Below are 27,155 nucleotides of genomic sequence, written 5' to 3'. Positions count from 1 at the left end.
CGTTTGCAGATTCATCAAGAAGAGTCACAACTAAGTTTGAGCTTCTTGTGGATTCTCTGACAAACGGTGTTAGTTGTAGCAGAAGGTGGTTAAAATTTTGTGTATTTTTTTTTAAAATTGCATTTGTGAATTCTGTGCCTCGAAATGAGAAAAAAGCACATTCCATCGATCATTTGGTTCCTGTGTCTCTGTGCCACATCTACCACTGCCATCCAGATAGATAATCGTCTAGTGTCTGCACAAAATGGTAAGTTTGTAGCTATAATAGCAATAAAGTTAGTATGTGAAAAATATTCAGAGATTTCCGTGCGATAATACAGCTTAAAATTTCTCACATATAAAATCATCTTGCCGGCAAACATCAATGATATTAAATTACTCGACTTCTAAGTAAATACGCTATGCACGTAATTAAATGAATTTTGTTTTGTAAATAAATATAGAAAGAAATTTCAACAATTTATTTTTATTTATGGAATTCGATAATTTTAGAGTCAAACGTAATATATTTTTTTGTTGGAAATTATTATATAAAAAATATATTCAACTTTGTGAAATATTCGATCTCAATGTGCGTAATACTATCTTGCGATAAAGCAGCTTATTTGAAAGAAAAAATTTAAATTTAAATTTTCTGTGATAAAGATCTATAATACTTTAAAACATTAAATTTTATGAGATTTTAATAAAATACTATCAACTCCTCGTGTTGGTCGCGTTATAATTCTATTTTTGCAAATTTATTTTAACTTATGTTGTCTTGAGTAAATAACTTACTAAATTTCTTGGCACCTTAATAGGGCCTACGCTGGACTACCAGAATTTCATGGTTAAAGATTTTTTGACTTTAACCCTTTGGGTAACGTAAATGTGGGAAATATTGCCCTCCGTGGATAACTTGGCCATCCTGTTGTTCATAAGCATTTCTTAAATTCCAGCCCTTAATTATGATCTTCACTCGTCCTATCTACCAGGTGCGATCGGTAAAGACCCTCTTTAAGGGCTACAATTAAAAAAAAAATTGAACAGTAGATTGGCAAAGTCACCCACATCTGCAGTACATAGAAAAGTACTAAATGAAATAATTTTTCTTATCAATAAATTTGTTACTTTTTTTTAAATTATGTAAAAACGCCTAAAATGTAATTAAATTATAGAATAATAGAATTTGCCCAGACGGAAAAGTCATCCGTATCTACAGAATTTTCGGTAATTTTTAATAAATTCTTAAAAATACTTAAAAGACAAAACAAAGTAGGGGAGAATGGGGCAAAATTTGTCAAAACGAAAATTTCAATATTCACTATTTTTTAAAATAAAAGAGACTGAGGCTTGAAAGTTTTATTATAGATAGCCTTCGTGAATCTTCTGAAACTTACAAAGTTTCAAGGGATTCAAGGAAGGATTATGTAAAATAAAAAAATAATGAAATTTTGAGCCTTATTTTTGGAATATTTGGCTTACAGAAAATATCAATACTGATTAGCTCAATTTAAGCACATTTCTCGTTAAGATTGAAAAAATAATCTTCGAGAAAGTTGTAGAGGAATAAATTTCCTATAAAAATATGTCTATTTGACATTTTTAACGTTTGCGAGAGTAAAACGTCACAAATGATCCGAAGACTGGCAAAATTTGCTCCAGAAATTTTTAGAATCTCCACTAAATCGACTTTTAGAAAATCATTCGAAAATCACATTTCTTTCGAGATAGAGGAAAATAGTCTTCTGCAATGTTGTAGAGCAGAAAATTTCCTATAAGAATATGCTCATTATAAAACGTTTAAGTTTTCTCAGAGCACGTGAAAGAATTGAATATGCGTTTTGACAAGTTTTGCCCTAGTCTCCCCTAATAAAAAGAAATAACCGTCATAAAGAGTCACATCACAATTTTCCAAACCTATTTAAATATTACAAGAAGTAGTGAGAAATTTTCACAAGAAAATACCCGCATAGTGACATCCTACTGAGAATGATCTTCCTGACCAACAAAAATCGATCGATCCCTGAAAATACTGCGAAAACACAATTTAGTCGACCACTGAAGAAGGTCCATATCGCGACAGAAAGCTCTGGGCAAGACCAGAAAACTGTTTTCCTCTTAGGGTGAACACTTTTCCACTGGCGAACACCGGATACTCTCCCTGTCAAGAAAAATTTAATCATTATGAAGCTTGGGACTGTGCAAAATATGGGCACTTTTCCCTGTTTTTTATTCGAAATCTCCCTCTTGAAATAAATATAAAAATACTCCAATGAACTTATTTAGAACTTTCGATCGAAATCCTGTGCTCTCTGAAATCCGTTAATAATTATTTATAACAAACACAAATAAGAAAAACTGAATGGTAACGAACAATTTTTAAATTGGTCTTAATGTTTACATAAAAACTTGCAAAGTTCTAAAATTTTCATAAGCAAACATTAAATTATATTATCAGTATTTTTAATTTAAATTTTCGTTTATGAGGCATTCTTTCCTACAATTTTTAAATATTTTTAAATTTTATTTTGTTATTTTCATGACAATAAAAAAATATTTAAATACAACCAATTCTACTTTGAGACCATCCCCATCTTAGTGTTGTTTGTGACCTCCAGGGCAAAAACGATAGAAAACTCTTTCGATTTTTGTATTAACAGAATCTTACACTTTTAAAATTTTTTAATGGTACATGTGAGTTTGTCCAAGAGTACTTCGATGGAACAATTAAAGGACTAGCTTTGATAACAATTTGGCCAATTTATGTAAAAATACAATGTGTATACCTTTTTATTTTAGCTGAGACATGCTTAGAGAGAGGGACGGTATCGGGGAAGATTTTATAAGATTCACTGGTATATTATCATAAAGTATAAGGGACAGATAATCCTAACCGGCTTATGTAGGTGAGATTCTTAACGTGAGCTAACTCGGAGTGCATGCAAATTCGATTTGGAGCTGAAGTTGGGAGACGCCATTCAGTTATCTTGAATCAAATTCGTGAAATTATACAAATTTTGTATTTAAACCAAAATATCAAGGATTTGGATGAACTGACAGAAAAGTGTTATATGGGTGAAATGTAGACCAGAATGTTCTCTATAATTTTGCCGTAGAACTTGAACTCATCGATTACTCAGAAGCCAAGATAAGCGAGGTTTTTTGTTTCTTAACTCGTTTTTTCATCCAGAGTTCCCCAAGTAGTCATTTGTTGAACTTCAACTATATCAAAGAATTGTTGTATTTTGCGGGACTTTCCATTTAAAACCCTATTTTAAGTGTCTTGGTGGAGTAGAGGCAGTCAAATTGGCATCTGAGTGTTTTCAAAGCGTTATTATTGGAAAAATCAATTTTTTCGCACTTAAACGGCAAAATCGGAGTGATAGCGTAGTCTGAGTGGAAAATGATGTATGGACGAAATGCAGAGACAAATGTGCTCTATAATTATGTAGAAGTAATCATCAAAATCGGTTCAGCGACAGTCGAGATAATTGAGGTTATGTGATATTGAAATTGGTTTTTCGACTGTGGCGCCCCTGGTGTTGGTCCCACGAAGTTCAAATATTCTAGAAAGTTGTAGCATTTGGTGAGATCTTTCGTTTAAGCCCTCATTCATCAAAATCGGTCACATAGAACCGGAGATATGATTTTTTGAATTTCGTGAACTTTGACCCCTCATATCTCCGGTTCTATTGAAACCACAGCGCGCATACGCACCATTTTGGAAACGTCCTAGACTGGACTACAACATACTAAAATTTCATTAACTTGCACAATGCCGTTTTTGAGAAAAGTGACTTTGAATTTCGATGAATTTTGACGCTATCACAGCGCCACCTGTGGTGACTTTTTGAACTTCCATCTGAAAGTGCTCATCGAGACGAAACCAAAAAGGTAAAATTTAGGCCGCTATGTTAATTAGAACCGGAGATAGAGGCCGGTCAATGTTCGAACTTTGACCCCTTATAGCTCGGGTCAGGGGTTTTAGATCGACTTAAGGTTTTTTTTGTTTGATAGGTATAATCAACGGCTACAACATACTAAATTTTCAGCTCGATGCACAATGGAATTTTTGAGTTATTTAACTTTTAAGATTTAAAAATTTTCTTTTTAAAAAAAGCGCCCCTAGCGGTGCTTTTATGAACTTGCGATGTTAGAAGGGGAAGTGGCATTTCACGAGAGCTTTCCAAAAAGCCCTCACTTTTTAAATTCTGACAATTAGAACCGGAGTTATGGCCATTTTAAGAAATTTTTTTTGGACCCTTATAGCTCGGGTCAGGGGGGTCGGGGGACCTTAAGTTTGGTATTGATGGAAAGCTCTAAGGCCCAGCTATAACATACTAAAATTTGAGCCCGATCGATGCCATAGGGGCTGAGCTATTGAGAAAACAAAAAAAGGGGGGTCTTCAAAATGGCGGAAGGAGGGGTGGGGGGTGGGGGGTCTATGCACCAAGTTGCAATTTTCACCCGATATATAACCTTTGCCGAAAACCGCAAGTCGATATCTTTTTTAGTTTAGGAGCTATTAAGCTCCAAAGAGCGGCCGGCCGGCCGGCCGGCCGGGAACGTAAATTAGCCACATATATATTCGTGATCAGGAAGTGCTGAAACACGTTTTGGCCAAGTTTGAGCTCGATCGGACGACATGAAATTTTGTTAGGATTATAGTAGGTGAGATTGTGAAGAATCTCACCTAATATTTGCAGCTTTTATAGCGATAATGGATATTTACCAACAGTCACATTCTTTTAAGAATGTCACATTAAATTGTCTAACAATCCGTAAGAAGTTAACATTCACATAAAATTATACAGATATAGATTTATTGATACTATCGAAAACTTATCGTTCCAGCCCAGGCCTTTAAGACTAATTCAGTTTCTGATAAAGATTTTCAATTTTAAGTATTAAACTTCTATAAGTGTCTTTAACCCTTTTCACATTAACTGAGTTGAAATTAAAATAAAAATTTTCTTCTATTTTTAAGGCGTAGGATAAAGTGGTACGAGTTGAACAATCAATGGTACAATTTGGACAGGGCTTTTTTTTCTTGATAAATTTAGTACTTCATTTTTATTTGTATATTTTTAATGCTTTAGTTTTATAATTTGGTTCCTTGTGCTTAAAAACAAATTTTGTACTGTATTTATCAAGAAAAAAGCCATGTAAAACTTGTACCGGCGAGTTGTCCAACGTCCAACTTGTATCACTTTACCCTATAGCAATAATTTTTAAACATTAAAAGTTTGAAACTTTTAATATTAACCCTAAAATGATAAATATTTAAGCTCATTTATTTCAGAACCATAGGGGAAAGTGACCATGCTTGATACGATCCAAGATTGATAATAACTATTTTTTCCTATGTTAATCAATAGTTATGATGACTCATAGCAATATATTTTAATAGCTGGTGCTAAGCCTCACATTTCCTAAAAAAAATTAGGATCCTAGCTCTTTTTTCCTAGTTTCAGGAAGCAAAAATCAAAAATGGGCCCAAAACTGTAATTTCGATACATGATATTTCATAAGTATTTCTTAATTAATGTCGCTGTTCACGAAAACTACTATCATAGGCACACAGAGGGGTCATCAGTACTAATATTTATGTAAAAGTAGTTTTACTTGCGGACACTGTTTTTGATGGTGGTGACAAATTCATAAATTCTACCTGTGTCCATTAGGGCGTTTCAACTAGGAAAAAATTTTTTTGGCACTATTCTCAGGGTGCTGTATTTGATGAGACAAGAAAGTTTTTCTTCTACGACCATATGATCAGACGCTGTTTAGAGGTGGCTGAACGACCCTCTCTGTAGAACAAATTTCTGATTTTACCGGATTTTACACTACAGAGAGGGTCGTTCAGCCACCTCTAAACAGCGTCTGATCATATGGTCGTAGAAGAAAAACTTTCTTGTCTCATCAAATACAGCACCGTGAGAATAGTGCCAAAATTTTTTTTTCCTAGTTGAAACGCCCTAGTGTCCATCCTATATTTTAAGAAGGGTCCATGAATGATAATTTAAATGTGGCAACTCTATCATTAGATGTGATTTCTTCATAATTACACCTATTGTAATCCTCCAATTTTATCGACAATTGACATAGCCTTCAACCCTGTTGCCTGAATTTTAAGGTTGCAGAATGACATTTTCATGGACTCAAAGTGAAAAAATTTGTTTTCGCTAGCGCCCTAATGTCATTAAAACATGGCTTAGAAAAATTACATAAAAGTGATTTTAAAACTAATAACCAGTCGTACAATCGATTTAAGCAGATAGATTAGAGTTCCGTCTAAATATTGATGTGCAATTTTTTGTATCCGGTGAATTTTTTGCAGTGAAAATGGGCATCCGAATTGTCAAATCAATTATTATACAGGAAGGCCCCGGACCCAACTTGTATAAAAATCGCTACTGAATTTCCATTTTCTTCTTGAGGAAAATCTAAGGATTTCCAGGAACTATTTGAGGTTGGATTATGAACCGAATAAGTGAGACATTTTTTTGTCATAGTGCAAGAATCGCTTCGGTTTGTGTGTTAATCAGAAAATAATCACAAACCTTGGACATCATTTTACAGTATCAAGCATGGGCCCTTTCCCCTACGGTTGATCATTTTAATTACATCTTTTAAATAGATTACCTATTTAATTGTGTAAAAGGTGGTGTATATAGATCAATGTAATAAATCTTTTCATGTATTTTAACATAATTGGGCACAGTTCCTAATGTGCATTTTAAATTCACTTTAACCTAAACACACCTTCGACAAGGTGTTTTCGCACCACGATACCCATGGCAGCTAAGACTGCTAAAGCATTGCCTTTAATTGCAAATATCCGCCAGCGTCTGAGTTCAAAAAGGGTGATTAATTGACGCGGACCAATCTCTAAGACACTGGGCTTTAATTGAACCGCCAGTCTGAACAATTGCTGACTTGCGCAACATCAAGGAGAGTTTCGCGCCAATTTGTCACACACGATTTCACGAGTGTTCTCATACCTTTCTTGCAGATTGCTTCGAGAGGATTGCTCTGGGGGCGATGATGCCCTTCGACAGCACCTTCAGGAACACCGACACTAACTTACTGAGGACATGTGAGGAGCTGTGTGCCCGAGAAGGCCCCAAATGCCAGACATTTGCATTCGGGTAAGCCCCCAAAGTGATTGATGTGTTGTTCCTCGATTAATAAAAAGATCACTATCTAAATGGATTCTCTCATTCATAAAAGCGTACTCAATTGAATTCCATGCACTTTTATTGCTCTTTTTTTTCCTCTACGCATTCATTTTGCAATTGCGTTCTGAATTATTAAACATGGGGAACATTCGAAATAGAATTTCTATTGAATGATTCTTGATTGTGATCACCTTTCCTCTATTCTTCAGAATTCATCCAAGAGGAAATGGCACGTGCCAACTATCATCTCAGAGAATCGATGCCAGTAAATCACGTCCTGTGGGTACAATCTTCGATCCTGACTTCGATATGTATGCCAGGAAGGAGAATTGTCTGCCCACGCAGGGTACAACGAGTCAATTGCCCTTTCCTGGTGGTTTTCCCGGAGGCACAGATCGTCCTGCCCAGTTTCCACCATCTTCAACATCAGATCGACCAGCTGGGCCGCCGTTTACCTCTGTAGAGTCAACAGAAAATACCAGACCACCTTCAACACCTAACTACACCCCCACTGATACCACTGGAAACTCTCCTGCAACGACAGGAAGCACTGGGGAGACAACGTACGGTACTCAGACGACAAATCGCTACCCAGAAACTCCTTATCCCTCAACTGAAGGGTATCCCAATCGACCTAAACCACCTTCTTATCCAGGAGGACCACAATATCCTTCCAATGGGAGGCCGTATGGACCAGAATATCCTTCCTCCCCGGGAAGGTATCCTGGGCAAAGACCCGTGGACACTGCCACTGACTCCAATGGAGGACATTCAGGGTACTATCCAGGTAAATTCAATTTCATGCTTCTTGGAATCTTCATTCATCAAACATTAATTCACTTTTCACAACACCCTCACCTTCACTGAAAATCACATTTGTTCAGCAATTAACCAACGACCAACGCACCCAAATGCACAACACAAGATTAGACCCTTGGCTCCCCTGGATGAGCGTGATAAGTATCGTCCAAGGCCTGGAACAGGATCAATTGCAGGAGATCGTGAAACAGGATATGGATCAAGGCAGCCTGACCGGGTTGTAGGAGGAGGAGGAGGAGGAGGAGGATATCAAGTGACAGAACTTCCTACTGGTCAGGATACCAGGCCATCGGATCCCTACGGCAATCCCTCGAATATGTATGAGAAACCCGTGAAGAATGATAAATGTAAGTTCCTGGAAGTTGCACAGCAAAACCAAAAAAAAAAACTCTCAATTTCTCAGCTACACTCACTCTCAATTTGGTAATTCACCTGAATTAATTTCTACCCGTCCTTTTGTCTTTGATCACGTAATAATTCACTTTGGTGAGCTCTTTCCGTCGCTGGCGATATTTAATTCAATGTCACATGGTGTTATTGTTTCCACTGCCGATGCTGGGATGATGGCACAATTTCATTAGCCAATTCTCTAGCTCTTTTTCTATACACCATCATTGAGATTTTCAGCCTCATTTTATTGCTGGTGCGAGATCATTAAAGTATACTCTGCAACAAATCACTCAGCAATTAAAGAGGCATTAAAAATAATTTGAGCCAAATAACTTCTTATACCTCCCACCTTTTTGATTGCTCTGTTGTCTTGATCATGTTCATGAGAATTTTTCTCTTTTTCGGGGACGATCTTTCTGGGACAGATAAACCACCAACTGGAGGAGGAGCTTATGGACCAAGCGGAGGATCAGGATATCGACCAAGACCGGAACCACGTAAGTCAATCTTTTAGGAAGTTTTCTGTTTTTTTTTTCTCTTGAGAAGTTCATTGAAACTACCTGAGATTTAATTCACTATGACAATCAGGGTTTATTTTGATGAATAGTCTCACGACATTCATGAGACAAATTTTGTCTCATGTTCATAATTTTACTCCGGAAGTTCATGAATTTACAAAAATAAAATATTAGAAAATCCAGCTTAAATTTTATAAAATTCAAACCCCTGCAAAAAATTATTGCAAGTTGAGATAGACATCTATGTACTTATAATTCTGAAACCAAGAAAAAATGAAGATATTCAAAAGCAATTCAATAATTTTAATACTATTGAAGATGAAATATTAAGATTTTAGTCTAAAAATTACAGTTTAGAAAAATAGATATATTTACAATAATACCCTATACATTTGTATAAGGGGTTCGGGGTAAAATTAGACAGTGGAATATTATAAGTTTGCCTTAGAAGGGATAATAATTTTAGTATACTACTACTTTAGTATATTTATTGAAATTTTACTCCTTCCTTGTCAAAAAAAAAGTCTCACTGAAAAATTGAGAATTAAGAAATGGCTCCAGGAAATGTTTCTGACTCAAAGGTTCTGATTTAAAAGTTTCCTACTTCATCCCCCTGTATAACAAAATGCAAAAATAAAGTATAACATTTTCCTTTCGTATAAAGAGAGAAATTTCATAATAATATATCCCAATTAGCACAGAGAGGCTTCAAATAGGTCATATCATGAGTTATGACCCAAGATCGTAAAGCGCCAATAGTTGTTCTTTCGACCCTATAAAGAAATATCTTTTACTGGGTAATCTGCCTCAGCCTTCCCTTTTGATAAAGCAAAATCTCTAAAAGATCCCTGCACCGTAGATACAGGTGACTTTGCACTCTTTTGTTTTGAGCTTTGCTTTAATTCTAGGATTTAAATTTAACATAAAAAATACTTTAACTCTAGGATACTAGGGCTAAGATGATCCTACTACCCTAAAGCGCTTAAGATCAACTTTAAGTGCTAGAATTAAAAAAAAGCTTACGAAACTTAGAGGTACAAAGCCACCCACATCTATGGTATTTTTGTAATTATATAGTCTGTAATTATAGTATTAAGAGTAATTACAAAAAGTTAATTACATAAAGTAAAAAAAATATAATATTGTTCAAGGGTTTGAAGGGGTAAAATCTATTTAAAGAAAAGAAATTTTCTTTAATCATATTCCTTTCTTTGTGACTGTTAAACACAAAATTAAAATAAAATTTAGATTTGTCTGTTATTATTAAACATCTAAAAAAAAGTAATAAGACTGAGAGAAATCCGAAAAAGTTAAAATAACATTCCGGAAATGTTAATTTTACCCTGCATTATTGATCCGAAATCGGTGTTAATATTATGCTTTTTGGGTATTAGGGGTTAAAGTTACCTTTTTCATGTTAATTTTACAGTTAATAAGGTGTAAAATTAACATTAAAAAATGTTGATATATTTTTACACCTAAAAAGTGTTAAAGTTATGAGGAAAAAAAGTTAATCGCACCCTCGTTTTTTCTCGGTGAAAAAGTTAAGTCTTTATTTTTTTATTTCCTATCTGGTTATTTTTGTCAAATGCATTGCAAATTTACAAAATACTGAAAAATCGTTAACTCGCTAAGAAGTCTGTAAAAGTTTGCACTTTTTCACAAACATTGTTCGTAATGTGGTCTTATATCGAATATTATTGTTCTTTTATTACAAGCATTTTGTAAGCAAATGTTAGTATACGAATAGTAAAATTTATCACAATATACTTATTTATGTTCAAAAACTTTTGTGAGCCAAACAAAAATTTACAAAAAAATTACAAAATTTATTTATTTGTACACACAGTAACGAAGAAATGCTTGTAAAAGAACTAAAATGCTCATCAAGAGATCAAGTTAAATATGAGCAATGCTTGTAATAAAATAAAAACTTTTACAAACTTGTTAGTAGGTTAAAAATTTTAAAAGATTTAATTAATTTCCAGCTTAATTTACAGATATCTACTAATAAAGCTACTTTTTTACTGCTCAAACTCCACAGAGAGAGTAGTATATAATTCCTCGATTTTGAGTTATATATATTTCGATTTCTTAACCCCCACGGGGGGCCGTGTTTTGGTAAAATGTTAGAAATCTGAAATTTCGAGTTTTTTTGTCCGTTTTGTTGTCCATTTGTCCGTCGAACTGTTGACATACCGACTTGGGACCTTCGGGGGACCCCCATAAATCGATCGAACACTGAGAGAAATCCGAAAAAGTCAAAATAACATTCCGGAAATGTTAATTTTACCCTGCATTATTTATCCGAAATCGGTGTAAATATTACCCTTTGTAGGTGTATTATGGGTTAAAAGTTACCCTTTTTCATGTTGATTTTACCCTCAAAAGGTGTAAAATTAACATTAGAAAATGTTGATATATTTTTACACCCGAAAAGTGTTAAAGTTATAACGAAAAAAAGTTAATCGTAGCCTCTTTTTTTTCTCAGTGAAGGATAGTTAGCATGTCCCTCATTTTCCTACCATCCCTCCTCTTCCTCTCCAAAACCAAGTTTCTTTTGGGATTGCTCGAAAACGCGTCCTGCGATTTTTTTCATTTTTGGATATGTTTTAGAGATTATCCAGGGTAATAATTCTAAGATGGTGACTTTTTCACGTGAGAAATTCACGGCTCTGAGATCATCTTTAGTAAGCATTTTATCAAGCTCTCGTAAAAGCTTTCATTTGAATTCTTAGATACTGTAAATATTTCACGTGGCAATTTGTGAAAGCTTCACCAAATGCTTACAGCAAACGATCTAAAAACCGTGAGTTTCTCACGTGAAAAACTCACGCATCTCAGAATTCATACCCAGGTGGACATTTCCTGCATATACGAAACTACCGAAAATACACTCCTAATAAGGGATTTTCAAGGTAAAAGGTTAAAGAACTTCTAGAGAGTGTATTTCTCATCCGAATAGTCTTATGTTTGGGCTCGTTGGAAAGGTCTTGGAATTTCCGATAAAACTGAATGGGTTTCAGTCAGTTATGAACTGGTAATGAACCAGTTAAACGGCTATAATTTAAATTCGTTACTCTCTAGTATAGTTGAAAACCTTGCATACTTTAAAATTCTTTCAAGTTCTAAAATGTTCTAAAGGTCTGAAAAGTTTTATGAGATTAAATAAAACATTTTATTTCGTATAAGTATTGTTCATATTCAGGGAAATACTCTCCATAAAATCGAAGCCATAACATGAGCAAGTTCAGAAATTCAGACAGAATACCATGTTTTCCGGCTAAAATAAAATAATATAATAAACATGAATAAAAAAATAACAATAGCGCGTGTAAATAAAATTTGTATATTATCCTCATCCAAAAATATTTATTTAATTTCTATTTTTGGATGATACTGGACATTTTTACTGTGTTAATAACCCTGAACTTCCTTTTAGTGTGCTTTTTGATTGTTAAATACATTTAGTCAGTAAATAATTTTATTTGGCTAGCTAAAGAAAACGAAAAACTTTTGTATTAGCTTCAACACACCTTTTAGATCGGGAAAATTTCAAGAAATGAAAGTTCACATCCCTTTCTTTATTAAAAGCTGTGCATATTTCTATTCTACTCTTTTGCATTCTTCTTATTCTTTTGAACATTACTAAAAATTCATTTTTTTTTTCAATTGAATTTGAAATGCTGAAAAGTGTGATAGACGTATGTAAAATATTTGTGAAAAAAGGAAAGTGAATTTTTATTTCGTAAAATTTTTCTAATCTAAAAGTTGTGATGGGGGCATTGCACTATAATTTTCCTGCCGTAAGAATTCTAATTATTGTGCTGACCAAATTTTGATTTATCTGTACAAAAACTACTACCTTTCTAATATTCTTAGAACGTTTTTAGAATCTGTCTTGGGAAATGAAATAAAGCTTCTATTCTTCTTATTTACGATTTTCTGGAAAAAAAATAAATACACAGCAAATGTTCTGACTTGTTGAATTACATAATTGCTATTTGCCACAATGTCACGCACCAAGTCGATCGTGAAGAAGAGAATTTATTCGCGGATGCAAATTGCGGAAAAATCCGCTAACCCCTCCACCTTCTCTAATGAGGTTTTTGGTCTCTTTAGATTTTTCATTCTTTTCACAAGAAAAATCTCAGTTTAGTTTTTTTTCTAACATTTTGGCATGGATTATCAAAAATATTCTTCATTCACTCTTTCAGAATTACACGCCATGTGTTCAAATTCTTTGATAATCATCAGGCAAATGTACCTTTTCAGTAATTTTTAGAATGTCGTTAACCGCCAAAATGACTTCATCCACGGTATTTAAAAGACATGAATGAACGTGAGCTTCGAATAAAGCTCATTTTCGCGCGACATTATGACAAAAAGAGCCCCATAACAATGGGCCTGAAAAGCGATGTGTGTAATAAAATTAAAATGATTGTTATAGATATTTTGCAAATTGCTAATGGGAGTGTAAGAGATGGAAGATCGCGGGAAGCTTTTTGGTTTCGGGATCATCAGAGCATAACACGAAAACCTTTAGGTCGTTTGTGTGATCTCTTGTGCTTGTGTGCGATGCCAACATTAATTGTAATGAACATAATCTCATGGATAATTAACATAATTCTCCCGCCACTTCGCACTCTTTTTTTTTTGAGGTACTATAAGGGGTCTCCGGGTCTATTGTCCAGGGGTGATGGGAGGGATCTGTGATATTTTGTTTTAAAACTCAATACGGATGCAAATGAGGTTCAAAGAAAATCCCATGTACAGCACAAAAGACAGCAGCAGCATGGGTTTATGCTATGCTGGTTTTCATTGCCATCGCACCTCCGCAAATGATCCTCGAATCGCTGACAGAATATTTGAATTTATTTTAATTACCACCTGAATTATTTTGGAGTCAATTTTGGATCATTGTTTTCCTGGCGATCTTAATGATCGTCATTGAGAAGCTCAAGGGTGAATTTTCCGCTAAAAGAGGGTTTTCTAATAAATAACCCGGAGGTCCAAATGTTATTCCGGTGTATTCCAGTATTGTTGAACTGAAGAACTCACTAAGGGGACAATTAAAAGAATATTCTTGAAACAAATTAGTGTCTGCCTGTTCGTAAATTATTCTATATTTATTTTCAAATAAGTAACTTTTTACACGCAGAAATTTTTTCTCTAAGAAACCTTTAAGCGTAAAATGCTTATATACCCGCGATCCCAATAGAGATAAGCGGTTGAAAATAAATAATTATATTGATAAAAGCATAAATTTTCATCGATTGAGAATGTGTATTTTTTCGAATAAAATTTTCTAATCTTTTTTTTTCAATTTAGGGTAAAGTGATATAATTTGAAATTAGTGTTACAAGTTGGACAATTCGCCGGTACAATTTGTACATGGCTTTTTTTCTTGATAAATACAGTACAAAATTTGTTTTTAAGCACAAGGAACCAAATTATAAAACTAAAGCATTAAATATATACAAATAAAAATGGAGTACTAAATTTGATCAAGACAAAAAGCTCTGTCCAAATTGTACCATTGATTGTCCAACTTGTACCACTTTACCCTATATATAATTTTTCATAATCCTATTTTTCGTAATACGTATACACATGAAAGGATTGCAAGTCCAATGCCTTGTGAAATGAAAATCAGCAGGGAGTGGCTCATAAGCAATTAAAGTGGCTTCCGTGGCTTTAGGTCCTGCTCTAGGTTCCTTTAAGAAATGTGTGGGTTCCCCGAACAGATTTTTTTTCATTATTATCATTATCATTATTAGAATAAAAACACCATAAATAAGGAGCAACCCTCTTACAATAGTGTGGCAGAAAAAAATAAAAAAAAAGTCAAACAGAAGAAAAATAGTGAATAAGAAAATGAAAAGAAAAAACAAGTAAAGGAAGATAAAGCTTAATGACCAAGCCCAGGCTGGAAATATCTTTGAATTTCCTGCTGAGATACACGGACCTCACGGGGCAGGGAATTGTACAAAAATACTCCCCTGACAAAGAGTGTGCGTTTGAAAGTGTCTTGCGAAGCTTTCGGGACTATAAATCCCCGAACCCTAACGGAACCCCTCCTCGTCAAGAGGGAAGCCAGGTATTCAGGGCAACCACTCGTTACCAGACGGTGAAGAAAAATTAGGGCACGCATCTGAAGGAAGGATGGAAAATCACAACCAACAAAAACGTCCCTGTGAGGAGAAATGTGGTCACGAGGACCCAGAGCACAAATATACCTTATGCAATTATTGAATGCAACTGTTAACCTGTGGATGGTCTCACAGTCAGCCAAGAAGAAGAGCTCAGCTCCATAAGAAAAAATAGGAAGTAAAAGCGCTCGCGAAAGGAGCAGGCGAGTGTCATAGGATGTGATGTCCCGGTAGCGTCGAAGGGTGTACAAGGAATAGTTAATTTTACGGCAAATGGAAGTAGCATGATCAGACCAAGATAAAGTTTTGTTAAAAACGATACCAAGATTCTTTACCTGATCAGCATACGGGATGATTTCTCCGTGAAGGAGGAGAGGGCATGAAGGAGGATTGGCTGATCTCTTTTTAGATTGACTGAATTTTTTTCCGAAATAAGTTACTTCAAATACTGAAACGACAAACTTCATATTTTTGTAATGAAAGTTGATTTTAAAAGAGTGTTGGCCCATAAGGGATGCCGGGACAGAATTAGCCACGTATAGCATTAGATAGTAGTATCTTATTGTTTACTGTCGAAGGAATATTGAGGAAACCATTCTTTATTCTAAATATCCCCTTCCTTTACTATTCATTGAAATATTTATCAGCCTCATACAAACATTTTTTATACAAATTATACGCAATGGAAAATTTCATTTGGTGGATAATGTACCCCGGTCTCCGCTATAGGTTTACATAATATTACAATGTCTAAAACAGAAAATAGGGAACAGAAAGTGGTACCCATCTTATCAACTTCCTCCAAATGAAGAACCCGTAAACGATCTTCGGACTAGAGTTTTAGCCTAGTTCACTAAGGTCCTAAAACCCCAAATATCAACCAGGTTCATTGGTTTTTCAGAATATAATAGATTATTTGTCCCTCAATCCTAGTCAAAATTTACCACAAAATCTTGACTAATAAGATATTAGAAGAGTTAAACTATATGCCTAAACCTTAGATCTGAAGCCCGTATTTATGACTTATGGTCAGTCACTGAAGCAATGATGTTAATTGCCTAACAACAAGATCACCGTCCAGACGGATTTCATCATCATGGATGGGGTTTTGGGCATGCAATAGAAATGGCAGAATTAAAATTGGTGGGTTCGATCGTCAACAGAATTAACAATTGCCGAACGGGCATTTAGCGGTATTCAGACTAAGGGTTTAGCCCAGTTCCCAAAGTATGGATTTTCTAAACAACAAGTAATTGTAATAATTTTTCAAGATGCATTAAGTTATCACTAGAAATTTGCAATATAATTTTTTTTTCAAAAACATTGATTTTTGAAAAATAACAACAGTTAACTCATGGAACTTACGGTCTAGATCTGAAGCCCTAATTACACTCTATGGGGGGTAAGCTCATTATTTCTTTTCACTGACTTGAAACTTAAATTGTTACTCGTTTTACAGATTTCTCAAGACCTTTTAAACTTTAAGGTGATCTTTGAAAATTTCTTGAGCTTTTCGATACTTGTATTAGTTGTATTATTTCCTAATTGAGTCACCCCCTTTTCTTTCTAGCAATAAAATTCAATCAACGGTTATTATATCGGTTGGTTCTAACGAAAATTTGTTCAAAGTTGTTTTATTTAATAAATTGTTTACTGAATACGATATTTAACAATAATTATGGAAAAATAGGAGTACTAAGGGCAAATGATTCTAAAGAAAAGAACGATATTAATATTTTAAAATTGAGCTTAATACTTTATATCTAATAAAATTTAGGTGTATAGGAGGAGGTGGGGCTACTTTAAGCTGTGAGACTACATTGTTATACGGTTTTTTCGCCTATTTCTAAATGAAACTCGGCTTTACAATTATTTAATTTAGATGCACAACTGTTTTGTCTATCCAAATTACATCATGTTAAAACAGAGTTTCCTTTAGAAGTATACAAAAAAATCGTATAACAATGCAGCCCCACAGCTCAAAATAGCCCCTCCTCCCCCTACTGAGTATTTAAGATAGATTGAGTAGAGGAATGTAGGCAGAAATGGTAAACCAGCTCTTTGCAAATAAAAAAAAAATCTCATCGTTGAAAGGTTCACTCTGTGCGAACTATGCCTACGTTCCCCTACAGCTTCAATTCCTTTAAAAAATAAATGTAGATAAAAAGTAGAAGTATGCCAAAATTACCGCTCTTCTCCATTCAAATTACTCATTTTTGACTAAGTTTTCATTCAAACACTAATTCAACAATTTAACCCGTTTTAGGTGAATGTTGACATGGTTCGCGCAGAGTGAACCTTCAAACAACGCAAATTTTCTCTTTGTTTGCAAAGAGCTAGTTCGTCATTTCTTAGCCATAAGATGGATAATTTAAGTTCATTAAACGAGATGAGAAATGGTAAGTCAGCTCTTTGCAAACAAAGAGAAAATTTGCACCGTTTGAAGGGTAACTCTGTGCGAACCATGCCTACATTCCCCTATCATTTTTAAATCATTTTTATCCGATTTCCTTGGCCAATTGTTATACTCGTAAATATCAGAAATTGAAAGGAAAATAGATCTTCACAATTCTTTGAGGATTGATGTATTCTTAGAGAGATATAGAATTAGATATATAATACGAATCACGTAGAAAAGAATGGGGCAGTTTCAAGCCAATATTTGCATCAAAAATATTTAATTTTAGGATTAAAATTTATTTTTTTCAGAAATGTACTGTATATTTTTGAACAAGGTAATAAGAGAAACTGCGTGGACTTAGTTAAGTAAACGTTTGACCAATCAGTCTTGAAAAACACGATTGGATTCTCGGAACTGCCCCATGCTCCCCTAAAGAAGGGATATTTATACTCTGCACTTAATTTTTGATGGTACAATTAAAATAAGAACACCAAGATTGCCATTCAAAAGACTGTTGTAGAATTCAGTGATTTTGTAAGGCTGGTCTATCTCTTTATCAATTTCCTGCTACGCAAACGGAAATCCTTAAAAATTAGTCAAATCAAGACTTACTCAAAATAATACCACCTGTTGAAAAAAGGCACTAACTAATTAGTTAAAAAGTTTAATTGAGCAAAAGTGTCACAAAATTACCTAACATATTACCCATCAATCAAATATAGTTAATTAGAGTCAAAGACAGAAGACTGAACCGTCAACAAGGTCAATAGAATTATTTGATGTAATGATGATAATATTGTCTATTATGTGAGATAATATTGTTAAATAATGGATAAATATGAGCCTGGGAGTTTTGCAACAATGCGAAAAAAAGAGCAAAAATTGCCGATGAACATGAAAGCGAGAGCACATCAATTTATTGTGAAAGATTTTAAATTTTTCTCTTCATACATTTTGGCAGTAAAATAACAAAGTTGAGTATTGTAGAAACTCCTAAAAGTAAAGAAAAAGAAATACTACCCAGAGAAGAAGTCTTACACAATAAGACTCATGAGATAATGCTTAGAAAAGAAGCCCTTTTGCATCTTAATACACGGAGTCTTCAATATCGATTGCACATCTCACAATGCATGTTTAATCTTCATTCACCATTGGATGATCTTTCCATTGAGAACAAAATGCATTTTACTGGATATTTCCGATGAAGACAAAACAACTGAAGAATCAAAGAGTGGAACGAGGTTTTCCCTCCAAAAACGTCTTTTGCTCAGGATGGATGTATTCATATGGGATCAATGCTGAAGTGGGGACGATGGGGCATAATTAACAAACAAACAAACATTAATAGTATTTTGCATAAGATGCATTTTGATTGATTTGTGTTAACAACTCCATATGCCACACAAATTTCATCAACTCTCGGCCACTTTTGCGTGAAGCAGGATGGAAAATGTGGGTGTGAGAAAGATGGGAAGTAGAGGAAAATCGGATATGTTCCAAATTCAACTGAAAACTCATGTTAAGAAACTTTCCAACACTGCCAGAGAAGATGACCATTGATGTTCTGTCCAAAGTGAATAGAAATGCAAAAACTTTATTTTCTTTTGAAACTTTGGAAAAATTGAAATTATCCAAAGGATTGCATTGGTGTTTTAGATAAAGGGTTTTGTAAAGGTCCAGATAGACGCAGGCTGACCATTGCGAATATTTAGGAGGAAGGATTAGATAAAGGAAATTTATTCAAAAATCAGTGATTCTAAACTCTCCCAGCATATGGTAGTTAAGGCTGATTCTTTACCACCAAAATGTACGGATTAATTATAATCTCGAAGATCAGTCAGTGTACATATATTGGAAACTTAAAGGAAAAAGATTTACCAAAAATATAATATTCATTTCCAAAAACAAAATTTTAATAAATATTTTGAATGTAAGACATCAAGAGTATCAACACTGAGAAAAAACGGGGGGTGCGATTAACTTTTTTAGGTGTAAAAATATATCAACATAATTTAATGTTGATTTTACACGTTTTTAAGGGTAAAATTAACATAAAAAAGGGTAACTGTAACCCCTAATACACCTAAAAAGCATAATATTTACACTGATGTTGGATAAATACTCCAGGGTAAAATAAACATTTCCGGAATGTTATTTTAACTTTTCGGATTTCTCTCACGTGAAGATTATTTTGGAATAAATCAAAAGGCCTACGCAATAATAATTTAAACAGTTTAAATAAAATTCAAAATTTTTAAAATACTTACAGGTTCGTGTTCTTTTATTCGGATTAGACTTATTAGTATGACATATTGGTGGTTTCATTTAAAATATATTTAGTTTGAAAATTAATTAATCTGTTTAGTTTTTGTTTAATAGATGGATCATAAAAACAAAAAAATTCTCTCATAATGTATTTTTAAGCAATTTTTTCTTAAAGTTTTTATACTCAATCCTACGAAAAAAAAATTAATAAAAATCTTGTATTATAATAATTTATTTTCAAGCCATTGAAAATAAATGCAACCGAATAACGAAACGAGCATATATGTCATTTTGTCTTCCAATTATCCGAATAAGAAAACAGTCACCGTATTTAGTATAAGATTCCTAACAATCTCACCTATTAATTACAATATTAAAATTAGAAATATTTTAAACAAAGCTGAATTTTTTCTTTATTTTTCTTTTCCCAAAACTTCCATTATAATTTACAATTTTTATTAATTCAAATTTGACCATCCTTATGTCCGATTTTAGAAAATCTTGACAAAGAACTCGTTTCAAATTTTTTTTACGAGTTAGTAAATTTTTACAATATACAAAATACAAAATTATTTATGGTTTTTTAATAATATTCACAATAATTTTACAACAAAAATTGAAGACAATATATGTATTTGGAATTTTGGACAGCGTTGTATTTCGGATAAATCAATTTGGAAGTTTGGAATTTGATGAATTTAGTAAAAATGTCGAAAGTGAAGAACAGCAAATTTTGAATGAAATGGAATAACATTTTGCAAGGTTTTAAAGAAAAATAATATAAATCTCCATACAAATTCAAAATGCAAAACGTGACAAAACGTACTTCGAATTTTTCCATGGAAAAATTGTTTTTTTATTTTGCAATTTTCTTCATAACTAAAATTGAAAAATAGAACACTTTTTGAAATTATTAAAACCGGATTCAAACAATTTTTCTTTTTACTCTTTCGCACCTTTTTGGACTCTAAAGTACCCAAAGAAAATATGAATAGTCTGAGAAAAACAATTTCTTGATTTATTTAGAACTGATAAAAAACTAATCCTTGTGGATCAATGCAAACTTATAAGAACCTAGAATATTTTTATAGGATTTCGATTAATTAAGCACTGGATATGATATGATCCCGAAAAAGCTAAAAACGGATAGAAAACTTTTTATCCCAAATTCAATTCTTTGATTAATTCTGGGAAAGAATTACTGTCTCAGGAGGATAATTGACCTGGCTGATTCAGATGGACAAAATGTCCCTGGACCGTTACGTCTGCTGTTTCTTTGTCCCTGGCTCCTAGTATATAGGGGGAAGTGGGGAACCTTTGAAAATGGGGTACCTTTGAAATTGGGATTTTTCACATAAGTATTTTTAAATAAAATTGAGCCTTATCGTGATATAATTTAGTTGCACAGATAGATTGAGAAATTAAATTGCATTGTAATATAGCTAAGTTCCACTTAAACATAGGAGAAAAATCCCAATTTCAAAGGGACCCCGCATCCCCCTATGGCCTCCAAATCAAAAATATTCTACGCCATCAGACTTCCTGATCTTAGTAATTTAGATAAAAATACCCAATTACAATAGACTTATATTTTATCGTTAATCATCATTTCAGTGCAAATTAAAAATTAAAAATTTTTGAAAGGAACCCGAGTCTTGCACTTGAAAATTTCCATACTTTCAAATTCAAATTTGCCTAATCTTCCCTTCAGAATCGTATGGAAAAAATACGTGCGGAAAGAATAAGAACAATGGTGGGTGATGAGTGCAAATTGTGGGAGGTTTTCCGTCTTTCTTGTGCATTTTGGCCGAAAGAGTGAAGGTGAATTCATTCATGTAGAGCCCCCACTTTGGCTAGTCTTCTCGCTCACACAACTCTGAGGAAAAGTGTTGAGTTTCCCGCCAAAAATCTATAAAAGACACCACATCGCGTGGATGCTACTTCAATTGTGTTTCAAGTGTGATCGAGTGAAAAGCCATAAGAAAAGGAAAAGCTTAAGAAAATTCGTGGTGGAACTTGTGAGGAAATCTCCCAGAATTCTCAGGGGAGATTTTGAGTAAAAGATAAGAACGAAAATTCTCAGGAAACAAAAATAAAAGTTAATTATAAAAGAATTTAAAGTGAAAGATATTCTTGGATTTTGCTAATGTTCACAGCAACATCTCAATGTAAGTGGGTTTAGGAGTGCGTGGAAAATCTGTGATCTTACAACGAAATGTGCGAGACAGTGAAGAAAAAATGGTGACAACCCTGAGAATTTTTATCATTGTCACTATCTGTGCAATCCAAACTCACTGCAGTTTCCCCCATGAGAGTACTATTATTATTGTCGAGGATGCTAAAGGTTGTCCTCAATTGACTTCTCAAATTACTATTAAGAAATTCTCATTTAGGTGGATTGAAAGAAACCCAATGACTGAATTTTCATCTTTACAGCGTGCTTTCGAAGAGTTCTGGCCGGGAAAAGAGTTGCATCTCATTGGGTTCGAAGGACCCTTTCATGTGAAAGGTGAGGTAACGACCACTCTTGAAAAATTGTTTCAGAAAATTTTAATATTCTCTTAGGGTAAGTGTGCCAAATTTCGGCATAGTTGCATGCAAGCGTCAAAGTCTCACGTTTGAAATGTAATATTTTCAATACAAATTGATTTTTTTTATTCTTTCTTTTGTAAGAGTGTTACTTGGAACCTTGTAAAGAGTTTACCGTCTTTATTTACTCTAAAATCATTCTAAATACATTTTAAAATGAATAAAAATATAGACATAGCTTTGGTGCCCTATTTCGGCTACCTTCATTCTCATAGTTCCTAGCCCTTCGGGAATTCTTCCAATATCTTTTTCACGTCATCTCGTTTGTCGAAGCTACATTTTTTGTTATTCTTTGGCATTGTATAATCTTTAGAGTACGTAAAATCTAAAAGTTCATGAAAATTCGAGGAACAAAAAAGGTGGCCGAAATTGCAAGCTGGCCGGAATTTGGCACACTTACCCTAACTGTATTAATTTTGAATTCAGAGTCGAGGATTGCCAACGGGAATGCGGTGAAGAAAAACGTTTCATTTGTGAGGGATTTAATTACCGTCTGGATCCATCAGGACGGGGTCAGGGCAACTGTGAACTGACCGAAGTACCTCTTGGCGAAATGGACCTCTACTCGAGTCCCTTCCACCGGGATAAGAACCTAATCAACCATCCCGATTACGATTACTACGAAAGGGATCGTAGCAATTCTCCGAGTTGTAAGATGCCCAGTGGATGTGTTAATTGCGGTCTGAAGCCCTACCGCCCTCCACCGCAACCCCAACCCTACCCACCTTCAAGCCATGGTAGTGGACCATCGGACTTTTACAGACCAACTACATTTAGGCCACAGATAGATAACTATCCAGGCTTCCCTCCAGATCGATACAAGCCTGAGACTAGTGGATACGGAGGACACTTCAGACCACCGACGTCTGACTACAACCGATATGACATCTCCACAGCTGTAGATGTCTATCGACCACCAAGTTATCAAGGGTACAAGCCTTATGGGGTAGACCGGTATGATCAATTCAGACCATCACGCCCCGATCGCCCTTCATTTACCGGTCCTCCAACTGGATACTACGATCACGAAAGACAGGATTACGGAAGGCCTCCTCCTGAACCCTTCTATCGACCAAGGCCCGATAGCTATCATCCAAGGTAAAATAAACTCAATGAATCATTACATAATTTTTAATATCTAATTACTAATTTAATCTCTCAAGACCTTCATTAAACAAACCCCGCCCAAGCTATGGAGGACCTCCAGATACAGCTGATGGATACAGGGAACGTTACCCACCGCCTCGGCCAGCTTACAATTACCTTGACCGAGATGATAAACCCACAGGAGGAACTTACAAACCCCCACCGCCTCAATCGAATTTCGTCCCTTATCTCATCGGCCAAAGTACATACGGCGGTAGCTACAGTGGAAGTACCTCGGGGTCTTATTGGGGAGTCCAGCAGTCTGCGTATGAAAACAAACGTCCCGAAGGTGGTCAATTCAATTACTTCGAACTCGGTGGGAATCAGAAATACTCCCAGCCGGAGGACAACAGTATCTGGGGTTATCCAGGAAGTCGATATGGCCCAGAAGATCGGCCCCATCGAGTAGATTACGGTACACAGTGGACCAGACGTCCGGGAGTTGATGAATGCAGTGTGAAATCTAGTGAAGGATTTAGGCTTCACAAGGGTGTAGTGAGGTTTGCATATGCTGTACCCAATGTCCGGGAATGCGAAAAAATGTGCGTAGGTGAGGATAAATTCAAGTGCTACACGTACAGCTATAGATACACCGGAGGAACTAGGGACAATTGCTTCCTCTGTGATAGGCCTTACAATCTACTGGATTACTATGCAGACCTCGAGCCGGACAGAGATTGTGATATCTACTCAATGACGGATGATATGAAGTCATGCACCAAGCAACCAGCCAGGGAGGAACAGAATAATGCTCGTAGGTTCTTAATAAAACCCCTGTAAAATTCTTTCTTGATCTTTCGTTTTTTGTAGAATGTTTTTTTAAGGCCATTGATGGGAATCGCTTCTTCAAGTCCATTGTCCGGGATTCTCTGACTGTAAAGTCTATTGGGGAGTGCGAGTGGGAATGCATCAAATCTACAAAGTTCACTTGCAGATCCTTTACGTTTAGGTAAGAAAATCAATAAAAAAGACATTATTACTTTAAGATCCTGAAACGGTTTTGATAAAGGTATCGAGCACATGGTCATGATTCTGTGATCGACAACTGCCAGTTATCGGACTGGCCCTGCAAGGACATTGACAAGGATCGGCATTTAGTAGCTGACCCTTCCTTTGACATCTACGAAAGAGCAAGTTACGGTCATGGATGTGAACTTCAACCAATTGTTGATGAAAAGCATCAGAAATGTAAGGATCTTAACTGGTGGGAGCCTAGATCTTTGACTAATCCTATTGAAAATTTCTCAGTGTGTTATTTAGGATACGGATCTCCTGCTAAATTACTCTCCTCAGCGATCAAGAAAGTGGTATCTGCTCCTACGGAACTGGAGTGTAAAAACGAATGTGTTCGGTTTAGAGAAACTACACCCTTCAAGTGCTATTCCTTCAGTTACGGGTGAGCCTATGACGAGGATCCTAAGATTCTTAAACTAATGATCAATCTTCCCGTAGATCTCAAGCCTCATCGTACAACTGCGAGATGTCCGATCTGGACCAGAGTGAGCTGAAGTTGAACGTCCACTATGCACATACAACAGACAGGGATTTCTGGCTCTTCGCATGGAATCCTTTTGATTTCACTTGCAGGGACAAGGTGACATCGGTCAGTGGGAACAGAAATGATCGCCGAATGGATGTATTCCGAGAACCGGGTAACAAATTCCCCCCAGCACGATTCCCTCCTGTCCAGGATCAAATTTTCCAACGTAATTTCACATGCATGGGGAATGCACAGAAAAGATCTTACAGCTGTTTATGAACCATTTGCAGCACTTCTCTGCTTCTGAGATCACACACCTCACCCATTGGCTTTTCCTCCTCTACCTCATCCTGCCACTTCACCTCTCTGGCCCTTTTCAAACTCTGTGAATCTCTTTCTCTCAAATTTCTGTCTCTTTTACGCATTTCATTATTTTGCTGGGATTTTGCCACCAAAGGCGAGACACTGCGCCACTTCACCGTGTCCGGAAAACCCTGCCGTCAGGGAGCCAAGTGCGAGCAGAATCTCGTGACAGGTTTCTACTCCTGCGAAATCGACGGAGGTGAAATCGGATCCTGGGACTACTGCTGCAAAGAGGATCATCCCTGTGGATACTCCCAAGGCTTTGATTATCCTTGGTAAGTTGTTTCTTTTCAAGGATGGCTTTTTTTTTACAAATCCTAATACTATGGGTTTCTTTTCAGGTGTTACGTAGGTGATAAGCTAGATCAGTGGCGAACATGTAGTGATCGCTACTTCCCCAGCAAACCATCTGGTCACACATCGACACACCCCACGAAGAAAAAAGGAGAGATCTATCAACAGCCACCAAGACCTGGAGGTCTCCAGAGCTTAGAAGAGTTGTCAGCAGCACGTCTCTGGCCCATCACCTTCCTCTACAACGAGGGACCACCCAATTCCACAGAACTCAGCAATGTTGTGGACTGCAAGAAGGAAGATTGCTGATCCTGCACCCAAACACAATCCCTCTACAACCCATTCTTCGCTTATTTATACTCCGCTCCGAGATATTTCATGCTCAGTTCTGTAATTTGATACAATACAAGAGATTTTTCATGAATCTTATTTATTTATTTGTGAACTTATAAACTCCCATCGATTCAATTGAGTTTCGTCTCCTATCTCATCGGCCAAAGTACTTACGGCAATAGCTACAGTAGTAGCACCTCAGGGTCTTATTGGGGAGTCCAATAGTCTGTGTCAAGCATGTGGCAAGTAAATTTTTTTATACGGAGCTATTTGGAGCCAATTTCCTAAATTGATCTCGGACTCACCTTACAATGCTCCGAAGAAAAAATGTATTTAATCCTTTAAGGACGAGAAGCTTTCCGCTGAGCGAAATTCAATGAAATCAAGTTTCCCTCGATATTTTAGCCTAAATAAGAGATTTACGGTTAAAAAGAAATTTTCCCATCCCTAGGAGTCCTGGAAAACTATGAGTCATATATGACCCAATCGTCCTTAAAGGTAAAAAAGCACAACATTTTCCAGACGACAAGTTTACTCGTTTGCGCTGTTATTTTTGAAAGATAAATAACTTGAATATATTTGTAATAATAAAAAAAATTTAGAGTACGAGTAAAAATTAAAACGATCAAAAATTAATTTTAAAAAATCTCATTCAATTTTTGGTCTCAAAGACTCTTGAAGACTTGTACACAAAAACAACAATTTTTATGAAAAAATGTATTATTAACTTCATTTTTAATTTTTATGATATTCACCAAAACAAATTTCGCATACTGGTAAGGTAACACAGATATAAATGTCGCATGCCTCACAAATACAATTGGTCTTATTAAACCTTTTTTCTGATAGCACCATGTGCACCTTAGTTTTTTTCGAAACATGTTTGATGGTAATGGGTAGATAAAATGTTGCTTGTTTGTCTCTGGGAATTTCAGACGTACAGTTGTACGTTGCTGTGGATCCGGGAGTTCTTCCGGAGTTGACGCGTTTTCGATGAAGACTTCAAAGTCCACTTCATCCACGTCTTGTTCCAAATATATTATGTCGCTTTCGTTCAGGACAAGATTGTCGGCATCATCGCTATTTTCCGGGCATAATATGTGGATGATTTCTGGTTCATTGTTCATGATTTTTTTCCATTTTTGAAGTCATCTAAAAGAGTAAAAAGTTTTGAATTTACAACATATACGCAAAAGTACCTTACAAATTATCAAAATATTACCTTCTTCAGTCAGTATTGCA

General features: G+C 35.3%; 1 protein-coding gene across 1 annotated transcript; it reads left to right on the top strand.

The window, feature by feature from the left end:
- LOC129798852 (uncharacterized) lies at window positions 1-26,009 on the top strand. The gene is made up of 14 exons (XM_055842272.1): window positions 1-247; window positions 6,998-7,133; window positions 7,373-7,950; window positions 8,048-8,329; window positions 8,798-8,869; window positions 22,145-22,217; window positions 22,724-23,395; window positions 23,461-24,197; window positions 24,254-24,392; window positions 24,453-24,631; window positions 24,692-24,839; window positions 24,896-25,095; window positions 25,381-25,561; window positions 25,628-26,009. Exons 1-14 carry the CDS (start codon window positions 145-147, stop codon window positions 25,887-25,889), a joined length of 3,762 nt encoding a protein of 1,253 aa, XP_055698247.1. The 5' UTR covers window positions 1-144; the 3' UTR covers window positions 25,890-26,009.
- Window positions 26,010-27,155: the final 1,146 nt, after the last annotated feature.

The sequence above is a fragment of the Phlebotomus papatasi genome, chromosome 1 (genome assembly GCF_024763615.1).
Source record: "Phlebotomus papatasi isolate M1 chromosome 1, Ppap_2.1, whole genome shotgun sequence".
In the NCBI taxonomy this organism is placed as follows: Eukaryota; Metazoa; Arthropoda; class Insecta; order Diptera; family Psychodidae; genus Phlebotomus; species Phlebotomus papatasi.
The sequence above is the reverse complement of the archived record's forward strand: the minus strand, read 5'-3'. Positions and strand labels throughout refer to the sequence as shown.